Source organism: Dermacentor albipictus, chromosome 4 (genome assembly GCF_038994185.2).
Source record: "Dermacentor albipictus isolate Rhodes 1998 colony chromosome 4, USDA_Dalb.pri_finalv2, whole genome shotgun sequence".
Classification (NCBI taxonomy): domain Eukaryota; kingdom Metazoa; phylum Arthropoda; class Arachnida; order Ixodida; family Ixodidae; genus Dermacentor; species Dermacentor albipictus.
Window position 1 is genome coordinate 105319444 of NC_091824.1, and position 18708 is coordinate 105338151.

Below are 18708 nucleotides of genomic sequence, written 5' to 3' on the forward strand. Positions count from 1 at the left end.
CCGTTTTACTCATGGGCGACCTTGACAAGCGAGGACCATAGCAAAATGGGACGATACCTGAGTGTGCCGCCATATAGCCAAAGCAACGGAAGTCTCATAATGACCATTACGAATGTTAAACAAAGGTGAATTCAAAAATAAGGTGTGTCGCTACATTCCTCCAATACTAATCGCATTACCATCTGCAGTCATCGTGAGATAGTTTCAGCCATAATTTTTTTACTACTAACTTTACCAGCCGAAATTTATTGGTGCTTTTTTTTTTCTGGCACGGCATATTTTCTAGCTATAGCGTGAGTGGCAGGAACTGCAGAGGAGTTGAATCCACAGTTGCCCCCGCCTCCACCATACAAGTACAGGGTACCTTAGTCCATAGTCGCGTCTCATGCGGGCCATCTTTAACGCGGCCATTAAAGGGCTGCGCTTGGAGCGACGGCCTTCTAGTGCAATCGCACAGCACAGCTACAGCTGTCCGCGAATATTCCACAGTGAGGAAGGCTTTCTTTGGTCGACCTTTCGCTGTAGCTGGCGCGGAATGCGGAGCGCGATCGAGTGGCCGACCGGTGACAGCGCGCTTCATTTCCCCGACATGAAAGCAGCGGAGGCCACCGACTCTGCTCGGGTATCATCACCGCTTTCGCCTAACTACGTCGCACACAAACACTCGGGGTCTTCACACACGCGCTGCTCGCGCGCGTACACGGTCGCCTCGGCCAGCCGACGACGATGTCGTCTCGTCGCTCGCGTGCCGCTGCAGTGCAAGGGAGAGGGAGAGAATAGATAGGGAAAGGCGATAAACGTAGCGGATGACGTCTCCAGATTGTGGCCCCGGTGGTCATGACGTAGCCGCTTATATAAGGGAGCCTTCCGGAACTACAGACTGCCTCAAAGGAGGTGCGGTCATCAACTCCGCTCCTCTTCGACGCCTTGAAGACGCCGGCACCAGCCACGGGGCCATCGCGCGCCGCTTGCGCCTTCGTCTTGGGGCTCAAGCGAAAATGGGAGCGAAAAAGTGGATCTTCCCGACGGTCTTCCTAGCGTTGTTGACCGCGGTTCTCTTTCAAAGGTAAGCGACTCCGCGCGCCCTGCGCTCTTGCACACCTCGCACACCTGTGTATGTTTCCAGCCTTTTTTCGCACTGACAAGACGCAGAATCGTATGTTTTAGATGTTCCTCCCCCCCCCCCCTATTTTTTTTTGTCTTCGTAACATCACTTTAAGTCTTGCGAGTCGTGTTTTACTGATGTGTACCTTCAAAGCATTGGGCGTTATTGTGGCTGGATTTTGTGCAAGCGCTACTGAAGGTGAATGAATCTCATCAAAACTGCAGTTGTAAGTTGCAAGTGTCCCATTATATATTCTCTCACAGTGTGTTTCGTGCTCTTCTAACTTTTTACTGAGAAGTGAATTTCGTTAGGCTTTTTTTTTCGGTCGGTTTTGTTTTTACTCACCAAGATGTGCATTGCTCATGGTATCGATTTCACACGTTTAAATACATTTTAAAGAATGTGGATCTCTTCGCTCAAAGGTTGACATTTATATGCAGTGGTTTCTGCGCATCTTCACGGGTTGCGTGAGCGTCCCGACTATTTGTGCGAGAGAAGAAAAAAAAACTTACCTTGGAATCCGCAGTCACTTCTCTGGCACACTATCATAGAGGCGTTGGTTCAGCTGTTGAGGGATACATAATTGAATAATGACGATTTCTTTGCTAAATTCTTAAATGTTATCCGACTTCATTCTTTCAGCTATTCAAATTTTTCTATAGTGCTTCTTTTTATACTCGTTTAATCCTTTGTATTATGCAACCAATTCTTGGCCAATCCAACCATTGTGGGCATGAGCCACTCGTAGAGAGAAACAAACAAACAATCCGCGATGTTCAGCAGTGCTAATAATTAAGCGATCAGCATGTAGACGTTACTACAGAATGTGCGACATCTAGGGTAACAATATGTATATATCGTCAACATAAGGCGTGCGATAAAAGAATTAAATTATGGGGTTTTACGTGCCAAAACCACGATCCGATTATGAGGCACGTCGTAGTGGGGACTCCGGACCACCCAAGGTTCTATAATGTACATCTAAATCTAAGTACACGGGTGCTTTCGCATTTCGCCCCCATGGAAATGCGGCCGCCGTGGCCGGGATTCGATCCCGCGACCTTGTCCTTAGTAGCCCGACGCCATAGCCAGTAAGCAAGTGCGGCGGGCGTAGGGCACGCGAGTCGATCGTACATTCCATACCAGCAGCTACAGCGTTATGCGTGCCGCTTGTATTCGGCGTCTATAACGTTCGTTAACGTTTCGGCACAATGTTTGTGTATATTTGTGTATGTGTGGGAAGGGGCGAGAGCGGTAGAGAGAAAAATGTTTTATGTACGTTGCATTCACGGCTCTAACTATTATTACAGTCGGGCCCTTTCCGTCAAGGCTCGTACTTTTCAAGAATTTCATGCCGCATTTCTCTGAGTGTTCAAGGAGCACTCGAATCTTCGCATCTTGAAAAAAAAATGAAGTGTCTAGCGTGGGATTTTCTCGGTCTAGAGACTTCTCGAGCGCGCGAGCGTGACAATGCGTCGTCTTACGAATACTGACCGTAATCAAAGCCGACATTAGCACGCGTTATTCTGAGCAATTCTTTTTACACACCAGGACTGAATAAAAAACTGCCGTCGTAGCCTGTTGCTTTACTTGTGTTTGTGAGGTCGGATTCCCTTCTCATCTTCCCTTTCTTCCTAATTTTTCTACCCCTTCTCCATCTTCCAGTGCAGGGCAGCCAACTTGACAGTTAGCCTGGTTAACCTCTCAGCGTTTTTTCTCCTATTTTATCTCTCCCTATCCCTCTTGCGAACGCTGTATTTCGATACATACAGCAATACAACGCTACTCGGGTCTTGCCAGTCGCTGTGACATTTCGCCCGCGAAGCAGGAATACTCGCGAGAATATGTTTTCACCTTTTTTCCTGCTGCCCTTTTTCCCCTAAGGTTGGCCAGCAAGCCATGAACGTCCATAACAAAGAATTTACATTGATACGCGCTGTATTTCTCTCTGTACGCCCCTGACAGCTCTTCTACTCCGACCTTCACTTTGAGCAGACAAGTGGTCTACAGGAGCCTAGCCCCTAAACACCCCTTTGCGTTCGCCTCAGACTTTCCTCTCAACTTTCTTTCGGTCATATGGACAGTGTGAAAGGATCACTGCCGCTTCCGGGATTTCACGAAAGAGCTGGAGCAGCTGCAAGATAGCGAGGCACACAATACATCTATAAATTGTGGTTTTTGTCGGCACTGGCACTAAGCACGGCTATCATTGGAGAGCGTCAGAGCTTCAAAGAATGTACTCTCTCCGGTACTGCCAGAATAAATCATTGCTAGCATCGTTCGTGAAAACAGCTATCTCCCACAACGTGTACACTTGACAGTTATCTTGTCAGGTTCGCCATGAGTAGGTGTGGCATGCACTCGGCAAGTTGCACTCGGTGAAATGCAAAGGTTGTGGGTTCGTCCCCCACGGGTGGCAAGTTGTTTTTTCCTCCACTTTCATTTCCATTAATTTATCGTTTTTTAATTTCATTTAATAAGCACAAGTAATTTCCCCTATGTTGTTCTTGGTGAAAGTGTTGGCTTCTTATGATAAGACTAATAAAAATCGGGCCCCTCGGTTAACCCCTTCCTTCATGTTTATGCACTCGGCAAGTTATACCGCCGATATATATATATATATATATATATATATATATATATATATATATATATATATATATATATATATATATATATATATATATATATATATACGTAGATACCTTTTTATTATTTTACTTAAGATACATAAGCTTGGAGATAACAGCATAGTCGAACAAGGAATTTCGCTTTCGCTGATGCCACCGTTTCGACCAGGGGGTTTTTGGCAAGGCCCTGTCGAAAACTAGTACCATTGTCGAAACCTTGGTTCGAGCGACATTCCTTTTTGACTGCTGTTAATCACTACGAGCCTTCACCTTGCCGGTGAACTTTTATCGCATGTGCCTGAAATTATCGTGCGCATAATGACGTGCTTAAAGTAGACCTGCTCCCATGCCTCAGCGTCTGTAGCATTTTGCTGAAAAGAAAAACGAGGCCGCAGTTCTTGACCGCAGCGGTCCTGTTCCGATGGGGTGACCCTCAGAATGCGGCTACCCGCTATAATACAAAGACGGCCATGTGCTGAGATTATGGAGTGCGTCTAAGTAACTCGGGTGTACTGAATTAATCCGTCACAATCCACTACGGGATCCCCCATATAGTCGTATTACGGCGTACACTTACATCCAGTTTGGTGCAGCATTGAGGAGTCACAAAAATAAAAGTGAGTAAGCCAACTAGCCTAGTCTTTGTTATCACAAATCCGGGTCCACGACTGACTGTGTGAGCGACGCATGGCCTGTTAAGAAACAATGTCGTTGATTGCTGAGCTCCTCGCAATAGAGCTTCCTTTAGCTGTACTTTATTGCATGGCACAGCGAGTCGGTTTTCTCTGAAAGTTATAACAAGTGCACGTACAGCGTTGACACTGTTCGCGCGTGAACGTTTAGATACAGCAAAGGAATAGTGAGAACGATTTCGTTCAAGACACAGAGATTTTTTTAATTGCTCCACAATTCCGGAAATTCCAACACAGTCAACGTGACAACTGCATGCGTTTGTAGGAGCGTCTTTGTCATGGACCCAACGTTTCGTTTCTCTTTCCGTGCGTATCCACTTAAACTGCCATGAGAACCTTATGTGTATATAGAAAAGTCAACGAAGGTACGTTTAAATCTCTAGTAAACCTATTAGGCCATCTGTACTTTAAGCTATTAAGCGCAAGTGCAGGACTGCCCATGGTCGTTGTCGCAGCAAAAGTATGAAGATGTTTTAACCTCTGAGCGGTTTATAGATTCGATACCAGGAACGAAGTAAGCTGACAATGCTTTTTACGGCAGGAAAATGGCAGTAATATGTGGTTCCTATGGAGAAGAGACTAAGATAAAGCCAAGCAAGGCAATAGCCAGGTTAAGACCTGCCCGCTGCTGCAGCTGAATAGCAACGCCAATCACCTCAAATGAATTGCGCCGAGTCATACGAACAGACGCTAGAGAGTTGAACTTGCCCAGGCAATAGCGGTTATTAGAGCTGCGTTATCACCTAATCCTGGGGGCAGTGATAACTCCAGCGAAGAACACGAGATCCACCGTACAGGGAAGGTGTCAAAAGGAGTAAAAATTTTCCTAGCAACAAGTGCGCTTCCTTACATTAGAGTCGTCAGTAGTTTAGGGTAATCGACTTGTCCTTGGTACCACGTTTGTATGCGATTGATTCATACGCCAATTTTGGTCACTTTGCATTATCTACTGTAGAAAGAAAAAGAGAGAAACATTTATGTGATTATGTCATCCTGCCCGGTGCTATTGGGTGTTTGGGTCTCGGTCAGTGGGGAGAGGAGACGAGGGTCCAGATGCCACTTTGATGGCGCCGTCTCCTCACTGGAGTTTGCTCCGCTTCCTATGGCATGGTTATGCTTAGTCCAAAGGCAGTGGTAATTCCGTTAAAGCGGCCACGTTTTCCGCTGGTGGTTAGGCGGCCACTCCTCAAGTCTGTGGGGTTTCAGGTAGCGTATTAGGATAGAATGAAGTGCGCGTTAGAAAACCGGAAAATCCCTGAGTGCATGGGATATATCGGGGTGTTATCCTCAATGTGTGAATTTGGAGAGAGGCTGAAATAGCTGATACGACTTCATTTGTCCATGTTGCGCAGAAAGAGAAAGGAAGTAGATGCCCACGACAGTGGCTACCTCAATTCATTCTTTAGCTAGCAGAAGTTATTTAGCTAGCAAAAGTATTAAACCCTTAAGGACCTGCCGCGCATTCTTCAAACGTTGGTACATAGCTTTGTTCAATTAAAAATTAAATAGTGTGGTATTACGTGCCAAAACAACGATCTGATTTATGATACACGCCGTAGTGGCAGTGACAAGCCATAATAGGAGATTCCGGATTAATTTTTATCACCCGGGAATCTTTAACGTCCACCCAATGCACGGAACAGAGGCATTTTCACATTCCGCTTCCATCTAAATGCGGGAGCCGCGTCCGGGATCTGATTCCGCGACCTCGTGCTTAGCATTCCACCGCCGTAACTGCTAAGCCACCGCGGCGGGTCATAATATTGCGGCATTTGTGGCTAATAGATGCTCAAGTCAAGAATAACGCGGTCAGCTATAAATATACCGTAGCCGATAACTCACTTGTAAACTCAGTCTAGGTCAAAGGAGCTCACTGAAGGTGCAAATTTATAAGCACGGAGTACGACGCAAGCGGACACAAGATTGGTCTGAAAAATTCCGACAGCCACTCCACTCTGTCGCTACAATTGGCTTGCCGGTCGTGCCCTGAATTTTTCTTCTGGATTCAAAAGGCACACATCCTGCCTTGCTGTATATTAAGCCACGAAGAAAAACGAAGATGGAGAGGTAGGGAAGTTAACCAAGCATGTGTCAGGTTGGCTGCTGTACAGTTGGGGAGGGGAAAAGGGGAAAATACATAAGAAGGAAAGAGAAGAAAGAAATCCGCCTCCATTCTACCTTTCGAAAGTGGATGTACAGCGAAGCTGGTGCAGGCGTGAGACAAGCACCACCACCACAAGCGCCGTACGTCACGTGCGCACGCACGTGTGCGATAGTGCAGCATACATCCTCATTCTTTTTGCCGTCCGACAAGCACAAGCTCCTTAGTGAACTAAATTAAGGTTTAAAAGTAAATTGCTTCAGAAACTGCATAAAGCACGACTTACACACTCACACACAAACACACACACACGTGTGTGTGTGTGTGTGTGTGTGTGCGTGTGTGTGTGTGTGTGTGTGTGTGTGTGTGTGTGTGTGTGTGTGTGTGTGTGTGCGTGCGTGTGTGAGAGAGAGAGAAAACAGATTTTTTATGAGGAAACTGAAAGACCAAGCCCTATTTCCAGCTGCCATTTGAAGTCGTCTGAGTGGCCGCGGCCACCAAGAGGTGATACCGTTAGCACAACTGTTACGATCTTGACCGGGTGAGGTGGGTCTTCACTGCCAGATAAGGAAACGATGATGAAACCGGGCATCGTCTAGATGAAAGAAAGTAGAAAAGATTTTATTCATTTCATTGGTACATGGATGTGACTCTCATCTGAGTCTCGAGTGGTTCTGATTAACACGGGGGCCAGCACAGTCTTAAATAACCCCTGGTGGTCCTGTGGTGGTCGACGTCTTCTTCGGGAGCCTGTGGAAGTATTAGTGATTTCATCTGCTTCTGCCGTTGAGCTCTTGTCCTTCGGTTTGCATTCTTTTCCCCCATCCTTTTGTGTCAGCCCCGGGAAAAAAGGGTGATGCCCTTTCGGAGAAGAGTGCAATTATGTCGACACGAAGACGCCCGCTTGAACGCTTCTCACACTTGACAGGTCAGTCATACGGGGCTCAGACGGCCTTAATTACCCCTTGCGGTCTTGCGGTTGCCGACGTCTTCCTAGGTAGCCTGCAGAAGCATTAGTACATTCCCCATGCTCTGCCATTGAGCTCTTGTCCTTCGGTTTGCCTTCTCTTCCCCCATCCTTTTTGTGCCAGCGCGGAAAAAAAAGTGTGACGCCGTTTCGGAGAAGAGGGCAAATATGTCGGCATTGGGACGCCCACCTTTCGCTTCTCACACTTGACAGGTCAAAGTCCAGGCTTACCGTAACAGCCTTTTCTGAGATGAGGCAAATCATCTTGCCATGGGAATGCACGCTTAAACGTCTCGAACACCCGACAGGTCGATCGTAACAAAGCACAAATCCTCATTCTTGTGGGCCCTCTGCCTAGGGCAAGTGCGTTATTGATTTAACTGAATTTCTCACAATGGAATGCGTAAGAAAATTCTTTAAGTACCCCTTACACACAACCTGCAGACATGATAGCATCGGATTGTAATTCGAATATACGAGAAAACATAATTCTGTTACGAAGGAAAATCAAATACAAAGCCTTCCAGCTGCCGTTTTTTTGGGCCTACCACCTGGCCCAAGTGCATTATTGAAATAATTGAATTTCTCAAAGTAAAATGTCAGAAAATTCGGAAAGTACGATTTACACACAGCCTACAGACATGGTAGCAAAGGAGTGTATTTCGAATATACGAGAAAACAGGTAAGTTCTATAGCCTGATGACCTTGGAGAATGGTTTCGTGGGTTGCCTTGTCGTAGGCACTTGTTGCGTCTGAGAATAATGCCAGAGAGAGACGCTTCATAGCGTTTTGTTGCTGCACGTAAGCTCACAAAATCAGTGACGTTGTCAATTGAAGACCATCCCCGATCGTCAATTGTAGATGTTATGATATTTATGTTATTACGCTAAATTATCGTAGATATTATACTATTCAAGATACCATTCCATAAGTGTCAGCAACATCCTCTCCATGACCTTACCCATGCAACTCGCAAGTGCAATGGGCCGTTACTATATAAGGTCGAGCGGAGACTTCCAGGCTTCAGTATATAGGCACTAGTGGCCTACACTTCCAATCGTCGGTAAGTATGCCGTCATGCCAAGATTGATTGAAGGTATCCAGAAGTCGGCATCGCGTTGTTGAACCTAGGTGCCTTAAGGCAACGTATGTCACCCAATCTGGACCGGGTTATGACGATCGCCTGCACGTAGCCAAAACCGCTTGCAGTTCTTCCATAGAAGAAGTCACTTTTATACTTCGACCTCGCGCGGCAGGAACGTCATGTAGCGAGTCAGTAGAACGAGTCAGTAGTAACTTCACACAAAAATCACCAGCGACCTCAAGCTCTGGACGAATTTGATGTAGAGCCAGCATTTTAAAGGGACGACGTTGTTGTGGAAGTGAGAGAACACCCTGAAGACTTCACATGGGGGACAACGGCTTGCGAGGTTCCAGCAATTCGCAGGAGCTATTCTATCGTTGGTCCTGAAGTTTGTTCATCTGACTCTGAACTTTCTTTTGAATGCTTCGCGCTTCCCTCAGGTCATAAGTGAACGTCTGTATCGTCTTTCAACCTGCCGGCCGATCGTCCGAAACCTCTCCAATCCTTGGTAGAAATCTGTGCGTTTTGTAGATGTATATTTCCGCGTAGAAGCCTGCAGCGCTTGTACGATCAAGTCTTCAAGGGGCCTCGATCGAAAATCGGTACGCTTGCCAGTCAATCTGTCTTGAGGGCGCAGGAAAGAAAGAACTGTCAAGGCTTTTGATAATCATGTACGTAGGAAGATGGTTGCTGTCGTGAGTTTAATGTCTGATAATCATTGTACTTTGGAACCTAAACTATGCGGCACTAATGTCAAGTCCTAACAGCTGATGTAAGTCACTACTTGGAGATAAGTCGGGCTGCCATCGTTAAAAACTCTCAATCAAGGCTCGGCAGCGAGATCAACTGGACTCGTACCTCTTTGATTTGTCCTGAAGCTTCCTCAGAATGGATGATGGGCGTTAAAGTCATCCATGATTATCCAAGGGCGCGTAGTTTTTGTGAGTATGTCGTTTAGACCCTGTAGATCAAGTCGACGTGATGGGGATATGTAGGCGCCTATCACTGTGAATGAAATCTTCTTTGTACCACGGAGACACACGTATTGATTGTCGTCGAGAGGCTGCACTATTAGGTGAACATACGTGAGCTTCTAGTATATATACACAACTTGGCTACGTCCAATGCATTATGAAGAAACAAATTATTCGTAACCTGATTCAAAGCGGCCGGGTGCCCGATGTCTATGGCCAGGACGTTCTTACGTGGTTTAAGTTGAACGTCCTTGATCACATTCGGCACGAGAGTTTCAAGTCGGGCCGAAATGACTTGCCGATTCATGCTCCTCAGCTCGTTCGAAGGAAGCCTTCATGGTTGAGGCACTTCCTGGCGAAGCCGAGGATCCTCCTCGGCGTGTCTAGCGCTTCGCCATAGGGACGAAGCCATCGTCGCTGTCATCGCTACTCGCCGTATATAGTTCAGTGGTGTCACTGGCGGTTTCAATATTTCAGCTGTTGCACTTTCTTTAGGCCGACGTCGGAGGCAATGCCATTTCAGGACTACGTACAACGCCTACGCCACCCGCAGGATAGGGATGATCTCCAGAATACACAAAAATCCCAAACACTGAAGAGCCTGCTACTCTAAGACCAGCGATGGGCCATCCAGCAGGCCCACGCAGTGGCCGTCAGGTACTCCCTGTCGGTCCCTGCGTGGGAGACACCCGCTACGCGCTGACGCACGTCTTTCAGGACTTTTAATAAAGTTTATCCAATTCATTGAAGAGATGGAACATGATAATGCTTGCTTGCTTGTTTGCTTCCTATACCAGTGCGCGTACCCACTGCGGAGATTGGCCAAAAAGCCAGCGGTCAAACCGAAAACGGTTGTAGGAAAACGCGTGTTCTTGAAAGGAGAGCAAGCTAGAAGGTAAAACATTTTAATCAATTTAATCGCAATTTCGTAAATTCATATAAAATAAATCAGTAACTTAATGTAACTTAAAATTCTGTAAAATGATAAATAATAAATCAGTAACTAAACTAGGTATCCTCCTTGTGTCAAAAAGGAACTCACATACGGCCCTGAATACGTTCCTGTGATGATCCTCTGAGAGCAGCGTTCCATATGAGGAACACTTCGTCGTCTTCTCCATATTACGCCAGGGACGGCACCATTCCTACGAGCTAGTGATCTAAGAACAATGTCAACGATGTGCTGGCCTGCGTGGCTTTTAATCATTTTGCTCGTTTAATTATCTCTCTTGTCCGATTCGCAAGGAGGCGCTCACGCAGCGCAGTAGCTGCCCAAAGCTGTTGGACAAACGCTCCTTGCTGATAACAATTACGTGCACGCACTGACCTCCATGCCCAACTACGCCGGACGTGTGTTTGTGTGCCTGCACATGTGCGTGCGTGTAAGTTGCTGATCAGTGAGTGAGTGAGTGAGTGAGTGAGTGAGTGAGTGAGTGAGTGAGTGAGTGAGTGAGTGAGTGAGTGAGTGAGTGAGTGAGTGAGTGAGTGAGTGAGTGAGTGAGTGAGTGAGTGAGTGAGTGAGTGAATGAGTGAGTGAGTGAGTGAGTGAGTGAGTGAGTGAGTGAGTGAGTGAGTGTTGTTACGTTTCGCCTACGACGCGCGGTATAGCCGGCGCGGATGCAACGGACGCCGGGGCTTCATTCAAAGCGGCGGCCATTTTGGCCCGTTCAGCGCTGCCACAACGCCTCCCCGCCAAGCGCGTCCAGGCATGTTTCAATGCCACGTGTCTTCGTGTGTGCGTGTGTTTGTGTGTGTGCATGTTGGTGCCCACGCTTGTCAAAGCGCGGCAGCCGGGGAGAGGAGCTCCCAAAGTGTGAAGCGAGGAGGTCTGACCGGCGCCGGCCCGGCGGATGCGTCACTACACTCGTCTCGACGTGTCTCTCAGCATGTCCGTGGCGCCATCACGTGTGCTTCTGACGAGGCATTCCTTCTTGCCCTCGACTCCGAGAGTATAAAAGCAGCTGCCCCCGGACGCCAAGAGAGAGGCTCCGAATTCTTCCGTCGAGTAGCGTGCTCTCCCGTCTCTCCACTTCGGTCGACCTGACCGGCCGCTCTTTTGCGATGCTAGAATAAACAAGTTGTTCTGTTAGCAGTCGACTCATGCTTTGCCAGGACCTTCGGATGCTTTCAGTTGTGCCCCAGGCCGCCAGGCCAACGCTGCCCTTGGGGCTTGCGACCCAGATGCAACAACTGGTGCCAGCGGTCCGATTACAACAGTGTCATATTGCCACAGTCAAATCTAGCCTTGTAAAAGTGCTTCCATTTTCCCCGTCCAAATGCTGCCAAGTTAAAGTCGAGTCTTTATCCACTATCACTCATCAGCTAAGCCAGGCGTTCTCGAGAGGGTATTTCCAAGTAAGGGTCCGCCATAGTAGATAAGCCCGAGTGCATCGCGGACAGTGCACGCCAAGGTCTTGTGGCCTTGGGTGCAGGCAGTGCAACACATAACAAATTGCGTCACGTCAACCACAACACTACAATTAGCGCACTTTCTTCTTTTCCAAATACACCGTAAAAACTGCATATGGTCTGAGGGGGGAATTCCTGGGGATGCCCTATAAGCTTTGGCCCCGCGGATTGCCTAGATCCTCCAGTCACTTCTTGTCTGGCATCGTAAAACAATGCAGTGCATTCGCAGCGAAATCGTGGCGTCAAACCTCTCCCCTGCTTCACTTAGGATTCACAGTCGTTGTCGCTGTTTTATGGAAGCGTCGTTGAGTACATGCATGCATGCCTGCAAATACATACATACATACATACATACATACATACATACATATATATATATATATATATATATATATATATATATATATATATATATATGCATGCGATATAGCTCCGTGACACAAACACAGCTAGATTAGACAGCAGTTCGCCCTCCATGGGAGGTTTCGCAAATGGAAACGAGGGCACGGGTATATAAGCTCGGACGCCGGCAGCTATTAAAACGAGAGATAAAGCGGCAATTTATGCTCATTTAGCGACAATTAAAGTGGCCTGCCCGCTGTAACAGGTGCTGTATAGAGGCGCCGACCTTCTCTGCGGCGCAGAACTTTCGAGATATGCGGTAGCTTGAGTCTTTTGTTTTGCCATGTCTTGTACAAGTTCGCTAGGAGCGCTCCTACATTTAGTTTTTCTTTGCGTCGCTGTTCGCGTGTTCTCGGTGGTGCGGGACCGGTGTCGTAGTATCCTGAAGTACGTGTGCTAGACAAGGGGCTAGCTCAGTCCTTTAATATGGCACTAAAGTGGTCTTGTTCATTTACGTCACCGCTCAATAACGAACTGTGCAAGACGGAACGATCGAACGGCATGCATTAACCGTCACAACTTCAAAGACACAAACTCTGCTAGGACTTCAATGGAAAAATCTCGCAATATCCTGCATACAGCGCTAGATACCTGTGCTTGAAAAAAAAATGGAAATACAAAGAGCATCAAGGAGAACGGGACTCATCTGCTGTGAACCACGCTCTAGTTAAAAGAACGATCTAGTTAAGCAAGACGGAGTCAGGCTCGTTGGGTTTGGCAGCTTTCAGACTGCGGGCTTGTATGTAATATAGGCTTAGATAGATAGATAGATAGATAGATAGATAGATAGATAGATAGATAGATAGATAGATAGATAGATAGATAGATAGATAGATAGATAGATAGATAGATAGATAGATAGATAGATAGATAGATAGATAGATAGATAGATAGATAGATAGATAGATAGATAGATAGATAGATAGATAGATAGATAGATAGACAGACAGACAGACAGACAGACAGACAGACAGACAGACAGACAGACAGACAGACAGACAGATAGACAGATAGACAGACAGACAGACAGACAGACAGATAGATAGATAGATAGATAGATAGATAGATAGATAGATAGATAGATAGATAGATAGATAGATAGATAGATAGATAGATAGATAGATAGATAGATAGATAGATAGATAGATAGATAGATAGATAGATAGATAGATAGATAGATAGATAGATAGATAGATAGATAGATAGATAGATAGATAGATAGATAGATAGATAGATAGATAGATAGATAGATAGATAGATTATTAACCAGCCCCTTCTGTGGCTTGTTTGTCAACTTCTTGTTATTTCCATAATTTGTTAACCGGAAAACTTCTCTTTTGTTTCTTTAACAAGCACAGTAATATGAATTAAGTGATCAGGTCCAACTATGGCAAGTCGTTGTCGTACCTGTAGCTTTATCGTGCCTGCATTTCAAACAAGGCAAATGAAAGAGCCAGCATATACAACGCACGAGAGCATTTATTTGACGTGTGCAGCGCACAAGCCTCGTCCAAACAGCCAGGAAAAAAAAAACATTTGCTCTATTTGCACGTACGCCTCGGAAAACATGACGGCGGCAAAACGCCGCCATGCTGTTTGCCTCATCAAACATATATGTCAGTGCCTTCCATCATGATGTAGGCCGCAGTCAGCGGTCTTACTCATCTACGACGCAGGGACAGCTGCACCTGCCGGCTAGAGCTCCTCTTCACGACATATGACACCTATCATCCATTCAAGGTCATTGCGCGATGCTTCGCATATAGTCCGGTTAGTTACCGGCAGAATGACTGATTCGTGTTCCCCGCTTTTTTGTCAACAATCTCCGTGCGACAGCGCCAACGTTTTTCCCGTGCAACAACGCCAACGAAAATTCTATTGCTTAAACACATGTCTAGAACTGAAACACTCATATTTTGGATCTTGTCGTAGTCTACGTGGCCATGCGCTTCGAAAACATATAGCGGTGTAATTCACAATGATACATCCGATACCCCTTATGGCGGTTGTGCGCTCTAGTACTATTTGCAGTAGTAGCCGCATCTGATACCAGCAGTAATAGTTAGTAAATTTCTCTCAACAGTAACCGCACCATTAAAGTTTTTAAAATAGTATTATTGATACTTCTAGAATTAGTGATGTTGTTTTTAGCTGTATTGAATTACGAGTTGGCTAATTGCATAGCGCAAAATTGTATCATGCAGTTATTTTCCCGTCATATAGGACAATTTACCTCGACTGTAACATTCAAACCAACCAAGTTTTCTTCTGTATGCACAAAACGTCTTGAAAAGCTTCTCACATTATTATCATATATTACATAGTTTCAACGGAAAGATATAGAGGCACAGTGACTAGCAATCACATTTTGCAACCAGAATAATAGCGTGGCCGCATATCAAGTGAGATGCTAATTTTCTTCTACTTATAAAAATAAACAAGCTACGCAAGGCCTGTTAGCAAGAGAAAACAGTGTTGACGCTTGTCTCATATATTTTAATGTATACAAATATTACCCCTTCAATATTTTCTCTTTATTTATAAATTTATTTTTTAGTTTTCAACTATTATTTTCCCTACTACTGCCCGATCCATGACCTATCCCCCGTAGTGGTTTAAGCCATGACACCAGGGACCAATCAACCAACTAACCAACCCATTATTTCCATGCGCAGGCACTGCGTCCAGGCAATGATTGAAGCCCAAGACATTATATTCACCAACATCACGTCGCCATCGATATACAACAAGCGAGTAAGGCCCTCCTACGCAATAGGTAAGCAGGGTACATCTCGAAACTGCGCACTTGGACAGGCATTTGGCCCATCCTTACAGAATGCAGTCCGCATGTCGTCTCATAATTCAATAAGCTTTCCGCGTATTTCACAAGAAAAGTATGTGAATTTCTGTGCCAGTCAACGTTTTTTGTGTGCGGAAGATACAATGCAGCAGTGTTTGCATTGAGGGACCTCTTCCAGTATATTCCGTTCCAGCTGTAATCCTACAAGGTTGTCATCAATAAATGGAAACTCAAGCGAAAAACACAAAATTACGAGAACATACGTCTACATTTTTCAGTAGAAATGCGCTTTTCTATCTTTCCCTCCTTTCTCTTTGCATCTTGACCTCCTTACTGACATATAATTGCTTATGATTTGTTGCCAGGTATTACCGATAAAGAACGGAATAACAGTAGCATTCTTTGTTCTAATATGGGCCCGTATTCATGAAACTTGCTTACGCTAGTTAAGAGGGTAAGAACAAAAACCGTCCAACAGTTGCAGTGAACATGCCATCTGCAAAGGCAGCTGACCAATCAGAACAACTTCTTACCAACAAAAAGCTTTGTAGATTCAGCTCCTGCTGAACAACTTTCTGCGGGAAGCGAAGAACCAAACGACGGCCAGCCCAATTTTATCGCAATGGGTGAAGTCCAGTGGGATCAACGCGGTAAATAGTAGTTTTACTTTCTCAGCTCGGCTTTAACCTGAACACTTCATTGTCGCTGTAGCTCTAGACTTCGTTGTATCTCCCTGTACAAGGCCTTGTCGCTGAAATGGCGCGTTTATACAAGCAGCGTAAACAAAAGTGCAGCACTTCAGTCTTGTGTTCGCATTGCCGAATTCATTACAAGCGCACCTTGTTGCAGTTTGTGCACTTTTGAGAACGTATGAAGTATGTAATCTTGTGGACAAGCGACACTGGTACGTACGTGAACTATAGTAAGTTTCGGGTGAATAGGCTCACCAACTACCTAGCCCAGCACCAGGTTTTATTGAAGTTTTATTGAGGCTCAACAAACTGTGACAAACGTAGTTGACTCATTGCTAATTCGCATTCTGTTTCTAAAAATGTAGTAATGTTGCTTTTTGGTAGTAATGACATGGTTTTCGGTAAAAACAGTACGTTCCGTCTGACCCGAAAAAAGGTGGGTGTTATCCAGGTGCTGCAAACCATATACCGCTGTGCAAGCGGCGCTAGTTGAACTTGGATGCATTGTGCGCAGGTTGCATAGCAAACCTTTACACGTGCTTTGCCAGCATGGTCATGCACATGTTTGCTGTCATACTGCAGCACCTTTGGCAGGACCTGTGGCATTAGGGGCTTTATCTCTTTCGTGCTGGACACACGCATTCGTTACACTGCTCCAGGTGTTCCTGTCGTCGTCAACACCAGCATAGACCTCTACAGCATGGCATCCACGAATGACCTCCACACTGTGAGTTGAGTTACAAGCCTTTTATTGTGCTTCCCCCCCCCCAAAAAAAAGAACATCATCCGAGCTCTAACCAAGATTTTTCCAGAAGAATTATTCATAGTAACAAGGTCACAGTAGTCTTACTACTGCTTCAATGTGAATCAATAAACATTCATGTATGAAATTTAGTGTATCGAATAAAATGTTGCAGCCACGAGTACGGCGAGACAAACAGTGTTGCTATACATTGAGTGTGAAGAAGACCATGCTATGGTATTTATTGTAAGTGAAAGATGCCGTGTTTCCAGCCAAATGTTCACAGCTTACTTCACAATTGAAAATCTTGCAATGACTGGTCAATGAAAGTCCTATGATATTATCCCATCGTTAGACGCACACATAAAAGGCCATACGAATATATTAATGGTCGACCCACCCCTGTTCCTACTCGACGCACTTATTTCACAATAAATAAAATAAAACAACCGCGAATACGTCAGCGGATTATTTAAAAATGGCTTCGAAAAAGAGCAAAGCAGATTGCAAACGTATTGCTACAGTTATCTCAAAAGCAATTCTGCAGAAGTACAGATAACTAGACTGTCATAGCTGTATTAACAAATTCCAGCTAAACAAATGTTATCAGCTTCTCCTATACCATGGAACCATTACCAACTCACTCACTTAATCTAACAGCCAATTTATTGAGGAGCCTAATTCAACTGTTGGGATGCACCTAACCAGTGATGTAAACACCTTTCATCGGCAGCGCGAAACTGTCAAAGCGTGTCGTGGCAGTCGCTGAGACGCTTGCTTCAAAAATTTGAGAAAAAAATTCGAATCTCACTTAGATAAGTTGTCTGCAGTTGTCTTCACAAATCACAGTGGTACACAAATTATAAGAAATTTTTCATGTCGTGTCTACAAGACAAGATGTGTGCTCTTTGTAGATTAGGAACCATAAGTAGGTCTTTGTTCTTCACGTATACCTCAAGCTTGGTGCCCTTGTGGACGAGTAGACCTTGAGCAGGCAGGTGAAAGTTACCGCTACGGGAAATGCTTTGTAGACATTGCCACACATGTGGCCAAGCAATCACTTCAGGCGACGGTTTTCTGTATCAAAGTTTTCAATTTTATTTTAGAACGACAGAAAGCTGAGCTAGCTGGTAAGGATTCATTACGCAATAAAGAGGTGAGGCGTGCAGACAGGACACAAGAGTAGCGAACAGGCGTTCGTGTTGTCCCCTTCTCTACCCTTGTGTCCTGTCTGCACGCCTCACCTCTTTTTTGCATAATGAGTTTCAATTATATTACGTTGTGGAGTTTAACGCCCCGAAAGTGCACATTGGGTTATGAGGGACGCCATTGTGCAGGGCTCCGAAATAATTTCGACCATCCCTGTTTCTTAACGTACACCCAAAGCACGGCGCACGAGCGTTTTTGCATTCCGTCTCCATTGGAATGCGGTCGCCGTGACCTGGATCGAAGCCGAGACCTGATGCAGCAGCGCACGTCACAATCACTGAGCTACTGCAGCGGTTGCCCACGTTTCCCGCCCACAGGTTACGTACTCAAGGTCATTTACTTGCTCCCCAACTCGAGAGTATACTCTAGCATTAAAACAGGCAGGCAGATAGTGACGCACTACCTAGCGTCTGCAACAGTCACTCAGCTGCCACCCACAGTAGTGCCTATAGGAGGATGCGTCGCTTGCTGCTGATCAGCTGCAGCACCGCAACAGGGCGGTTGCGGCGCAGTCATTATCAGAAAAAACCGCCGCGAACTGGAGGCAACCTGCTGGTCATGTGCCGTCGCTGGCCAAGTGTTATCAAATTTAATTGCGCATGCTGAACGGCTGCAGCGACAGTGCTTGCTCAACCCTCAACTCCAGTCGCCATGCTTATCTAGGCAGCCTAGGACGCAGCGTAAGAACGGTAGTGTTGAAACAAACAGTGCCTTTGCGGACGAGTCGAGCTTGAGCAGGCAGGAGAAAGTCATCGTTAGGGGAAATATTTTGTCGACATTGCCACACACGCGACCAAATAATCTCTGCCGACCCTGCTATCAGATCTTACCATTAAGGGACAGGTTGCGTATCAAACATGCCACTTTGTTAATGTAGGTTTTTGTGACATCGCATAAAACT

General features: G+C 45.7%; 1 protein-coding gene across 1 annotated transcript in view; it reads left to right on the forward strand.

The window, feature by feature from the left end:
- Positions 1-675: 675 nt before the first annotated feature.
- LOC139059220 (glycine receptor subunit alpha-2-like) overlaps positions 676-18708 on the forward strand; it is a 33558-nt gene continuing 15525 nt past the window's right edge. The window contains exons 1-3 of the mRNA XM_070537346.1: positions 676-1066; positions 15040-15140; positions 16516-16583. Coding sequence (XP_070393447.1) covers positions 807-1066; positions 15040-15140; positions 16516-16583 — 429 coding nt within the window. The 5' untranslated portion in view covers positions 676-806. The remainder of the gene's footprint in view (positions 1067-15039; positions 15141-16515; positions 16584-18708) is intronic.